The sequence below is a fragment of the Brassica oleracea genome, chromosome C7 (assembly GCF_000695525.1).
Source record: "Brassica oleracea var. oleracea cultivar TO1000 chromosome C7, BOL, whole genome shotgun sequence".
Lineage (NCBI taxonomy): Eukaryota > Viridiplantae > Streptophyta > Magnoliopsida > Brassicales > Brassicaceae > Brassica > Brassica oleracea.
Genome location: NC_027754.1, coordinates 48,171,544 through 48,176,525, shown reverse-complemented (window position 1 = coordinate 48,176,525; position 4,982 = coordinate 48,171,544). Strand labels below are relative to the sequence as shown.

At 34.9% G+C, this 4,982-nt stretch overlaps 2 protein-coding genes across 4 annotated transcripts in view; one reads left to right on the top strand and one right to left on the bottom strand.

Annotated features, from left to right (window-relative positions):
• Positions 1-1,219: 1,219 nt before the first annotated feature.
• Positions 1,220-1,930, top strand: LOC106304001 (auxin-induced protein 15A-like). The gene has a single exon (XM_013740370.1). The coding sequence runs from the start codon at positions 1,306-1,308 to the stop codon at positions 1,618-1,620; it is 315 nt and encodes a 104-aa protein (XP_013595824.1). The 5' UTR covers positions 1,220-1,305; the 3' UTR covers positions 1,621-1,930.
• A 2,097-nt stretch (positions 1,931-4,027) lies between these two features.
• LOC106301139 (transcription factor VIP1) overlaps positions 4,028-4,982 on the bottom strand; it is a 2,507-nt gene continuing 1,552 nt past the window's right edge. For 2 of the 3 annotated variants that reach the window (XM_013737466.1, XM_013737465.1), the window contains exons 3-5: positions 4,773-4,905; positions 4,610-4,694; positions 4,178-4,432 (exon numbers count right to left, since the gene is read on the bottom strand). In XM_013737466.1, the coding sequence (XP_013592920.1) occupies positions 4,215-4,432; positions 4,610-4,694; positions 4,773-4,905 (436 nt within the window). In that variant the 3' untranslated portion in view covers positions 4,178-4,214. Of the gene's footprint in view, positions 4,433-4,609; positions 4,695-4,772; positions 4,906-4,982 lie in introns of all 3 variants that reach the window. The other variant, XM_013737467.1, reaches the window with a different exon arrangement.

Sequence of the window (4,982 nt, the reverse complement as noted above, 5' to 3'; positions counted from 1 at the left end):
TGGTTGTTGTAGTCGTTAATTTGCGGCTGTTGTGCGACCGTTTTTCTGCGTCGCCAATTAGTCGCCTAACAGTCGTCACATAGTCGTTATATTTTGCGACTACCTCTTCAGTCGCAACCCGTGGTCGGAAATCACGTGTTTTCTTGTAGTGTTAATTTGTTACATTTTTGGTTGTTTTGGGAGTTCATCACATGACAGTTGTGAATATAGCAATTTGTCTACCATTAGGTCCTATATATTAAAACCTATTGCAAAACATATATGGTACTTTCAAATCGCGTGATTAGCCTACATATTTTAGGTTAAAGAGATCAAGAGACATTAAATTTTTGTTTCTAGTAGATCTGTATTATAGTCCGGTGATATAGTAATGTTGGTGTACACAATCAACTTAAGAGTTTACATTTTTGTGATTAGTCAGAAACTCAGAATACCCACGACCGTTGAAGATTACCAACAAAAGTTATCATATGTAAACTAGAGGTGATTAATTAAGTAAACATTTAACCAAACAGACTAAGGAGTACATACAACTTGTACTTATAGTACATATTCACATACCTCTTCGTACGTAGTTATGAAATATAGTTACCACATTGATATTTTTCTTGTTTATGATGATAACTAATGAAAGAGAGGGAGAGGAGAGGGACCATGGTGTCTTGGGGAGGACCAACAATGAAATTTAATCGCAATGGGTTTGGATCCCACACTGTCACATGCGTCTCTGTATCACTCTTCCTGCTTTTCTTCTCCTCAAAAATAAAACTCTATATCCAAAACTATATTATATATGACGTTACAATATTACTAGTTATTCATAATATGCATATGAAAATATTGGAATATTTTTCCTAATATTTAAAACAAATAAATTTCCTCATACTTCTTAGAGAAAGCTGCTCTAAATTCACATTTTTGTGATTTCCATTTTTCTATACTTCATATATATATGATGATTCACTCAAAATAAGTGAATTTATCCCGTTGAGGTACGAACCATTAGCTGTTTTGCTGAATTTTTCATTCGAAATGTATAATTATTTTGGAAGAGTCTTAGAAGACGGCACTAACCAAAATTTTAGATTATTGATAATCATTTGATCATATATTAATATAAAATCTGTATGAGATAATCAAAAAGAAATTAAAATAACTATTGCTTAGCATCCTATCCTCATCCTCGTCCTCCATAAATAACCCCCTTTCGCCAACTCTTTCTCACTAAACAACTCTCCTTTCTCCTTCAAACTCTCTCCTCACTCCCTCACTCTCATCAAAAAACTAAACACTAAAAGTAAAATAATGGCGGCAAAGAGATCTTCGAAGCTAACACAGACAGCGATGCTAAAGCAAATCATAAAGAGATGCTCGAGCTTAGGCAAGAAACAATGCTACGACGAGGAAGGTCTCCCTCTTGACGTACCAAAGGGACATTTTCCAGTTTACGTAGGGGAAAATCGTACGAGGTACATCGTACCAATCACTTTCTTGTCTCATCCCGAATTTCTGATCCTACTTCAACAAGCAGAGGAAGAGTTCGGTTTCCACCACATGGGAGGACTCACTATCCCTTGTGAAGAAGTCGTTTTTCTCTCCCTAACATCCATGATCCGATGAGATTGGAGAGAGTTTACATTATGATGAGGACTAAGATTTTTTCTTTTTTTTGCCTTTGGATAAAGATTTGCTATCCAAATGTTTTTTTTTTCTGGACTAAAAACCTGTAAGATCCACATGTAGAAGATCATTCTCTACACGGATCATGTAAATATGGGGGGTTTTAGTCCGTTAGGTCGCCCTAAATGGGGTTCGTATTCGATAGAATATTGATGTTTTTAATGAAGTGGTGGCTTGTTTTTTTTGTTTCATCTAAAAAATTCAGAGATGTAATGAGTCCTTTTAATAAAAATTGATATCTCACTTATTATGTAGTTAAGCAAACAACACAAAAGGGGACAAATCGATATGAAATAGTGGCATTCATCTATCATTTATTATTTATGTATATATGTTATATAAATCTGATTTGATTTCTCGAATCGTTTTATATGCTTATATTTGTTGGAAAGTGGTGATTTGCGCTTATAGATGATGACTGCAAGTTGAATATTGACCAGCATTTTTTGGGGTTCGAATCTTATGAACGTTCGAGTTCTTAATTTGAAACTAATTAGAATTGTTTGATCTTTGTATGAGCCTTCTTTTTTAGGTTTTGTTCACGGTCACGGGTATGAGTAAGTTTGTATTCGAGTAATGTATAAATAAAATTTCCATCCGATTCTCTTCCCTATATAGAGAATCATACTTATTAAAAACATCTGAACATTATACAAATAGATTACAATATATTATCAACGAGAAACAACAAATAAATCGATCCCACCCGTAACACTAAAGAGCGTCATAGGCAACTAAATACGCAAAGCTTAAATGCATGCATTACAATGCATACTAAATTAAAAAAAAAAATACCACTCTAAGCAATTGTTTGTTCCCTTTCTAAATTAGGTTTATATTGCGACTTTGTGTTTTGACTATAAAAGTATAGTACGCACACAGATTATGAGTGGATTACTTCTTTAGGCGAAGCACAAGCATGTTTGTCTCTAGTAATTATAAGTTGGGGTCCTATATATATGATATTAATATATATGCATTTTAGGTTAACAAATTGAATGCACTTCTCTCTTTTCGTTTTTCTCTACGAGCCACAAATCGTATATGATAGCAACTACTCTTCCTGACGCACATACCTTTTTGGTTTTTTCGCCTACATACAACTGTTGTTTTACTCTTATCTCTCGATGAGATATCTTTGGGTTCATACCAATTTTCATCTGAAAGTTATATATATATATATATATATATATATTATAATAGAACATTATGCTATATTTGTTGGAGAAAAGATCCACATCTAAAGTTTGGATGAGATATAAATAATAATCAGTTCATGATCATTAATTTTAAATTAAAAGTCCGTAATAAATCCCAATTTAACATGGTATCAGAGTAGATCCAAATCCTATACTATTAATCCGATCTAGAAAAGTGGTTATAAACACTATTATCTCCAGAGAATGTGTTAGAGAAAAAATTTCACATTCAAAAGTTTGATGAAACATAAGTAATTTATACAAGATTTGAATCAATCCGCTTACTACCGATTGATTTTACGTTGGAAACTATGATTGTCAAATTTAATAGTATTTTAAAACGATTTGTGTGCTGCGGGAAAACGTGAAGCCTTCCGGAACCTTTCCAAGCAGCAATTCCGGTATCCGCACCTGCTCATTCATATACATAGTACATTCCAAACTAAGAAGGCCGAATGAAGCAGAAGAAAGCTATACGCACCCGGTTGTGAATCGATTCAGTCAAACACGGGAGTGGGCCGAATCTTGTAATGGGCCTCACATCTCAGCTGATTTTTTTTGGCTTGGGTCAGAGAGTTTGCCAACTGAGCCAGCAACTTGTATATAACCGAATTCAGTTACAACTTACAACGGTCCAAAAGGTTGTTGTATCATCTTCGTCTTCAACACCGCGATTTACAGAGGGGAGAGAGAGAATGAGAGTAGACACTTAGCTCATAGTGTTCTCACTGTCAAGGATCGGAAGTGATTTATCGTTCTAGACCTTGTAACTTGTATCAAAACTTGATTGATTTGATACTCTTTATACATTTGAGTGTATTTTCGTTCGAGTTAAAGAAAAGTTATAGTGAGCTTGAGAGATACCGATCCTTCCCCAATGAGTAGTTACATTGGTGAACACAGGGGTGACCAGTTCTCTTGTGTTTTTTTTTTTTTGCGCTTTGATTCATCATCAACCAGCATTTCTCTTTTGTATTTAACGTCCGTCTACTAGACATGTAAATATATAGGAGAACAAACAACATAGAGACAACAATCAAAACTCAATAAAACAGCAAACAGAGAATCTCTCTGGCTGATGCTCAATCTCCATTACAACCATATTTTATCTACCATAAATTTTTTCGTTTTCTAAAATAATAATACTGTAAAATTAAACTTCTTGGACTTATGATATATATGTAAAAATAAATTCAACAGACTCTGCACATAAAATAGATAAGATATATGATATGTTTGACTGATTGATATGTAACTTAGAAAAAAAAAAAAAAAAAAAAACTAAAAGACTCCAATTCTTTGATCCAGCCAGCAACCTCAACAACTTGTCTGCTCCTATTCATTCGATTCAGGTTTTGTCGACATGGTTCCATTCTGCTGAGACTGGGACTGAGACTGAGGCTGCTGCTGTCTTAACTGGCTGATGTTGAGTTGCTGGAACATCTCTGCGTTGAGTGATTGCATCTTTGATCTGTCAGCCTCGTTGTTGTGGCTGCTCTCACCAATTGCCAGTTTCAGTCGCTGGACTTCCCCATTCAATGCTTCGTTCAGAGCTGCCACGGAAAAAAAAACAATCATTCTCTCTCTCACATAGATTGGAGATTTTTCAAACATAATGTGATATAGTTAGTAGTTGTTCTTACTAAGCTTCAAGAATATAGAAACTGAGATATGAGTAAGATCCATGAAGGATGAAATTGGTATAAAAATGAAGAGAAATGCATTATTACCATCGCGAAGCCGCGCTTGCTGCTCCATAGCTTGAAGACGAAACTTGAGCTCATTGTTCTGGTTTGTCAACCCCATCATATCTCTCTGGATCAAAAAAGATGGTTAAAAAAAAAAAAGAGAGACTAATCTAGGCGCTAAAACAAAATGTAGACAAAAAGGCACCTGCAAAAGGGTGAGCTGAGCAGACAAAGTAGTAGCCTCGGTCTGAAGAGTCTGCACTTTGTGTTCCAATTCCACTATGTACCGCATCTTCCTCTCCTTTGACCGCGCTGCTGACTGACGGTTGGCCAAGATTCTGAAAGAAAAACGAGAGAATCAAATTGCATAAACTAAGCTCATTAAAAAGTTAAAAAAAAAAAAAAAAAAGGGAAC

Excerpts from the sequence above, each read along its gene's own strand:
- LOC106304001 (XM_013740370.1), top strand. The coding sequence starts at position 1,306 with ATGGCGGCAAAGAGATCTTCGAAGCTAACACAGACAGCGATGCTAAAG.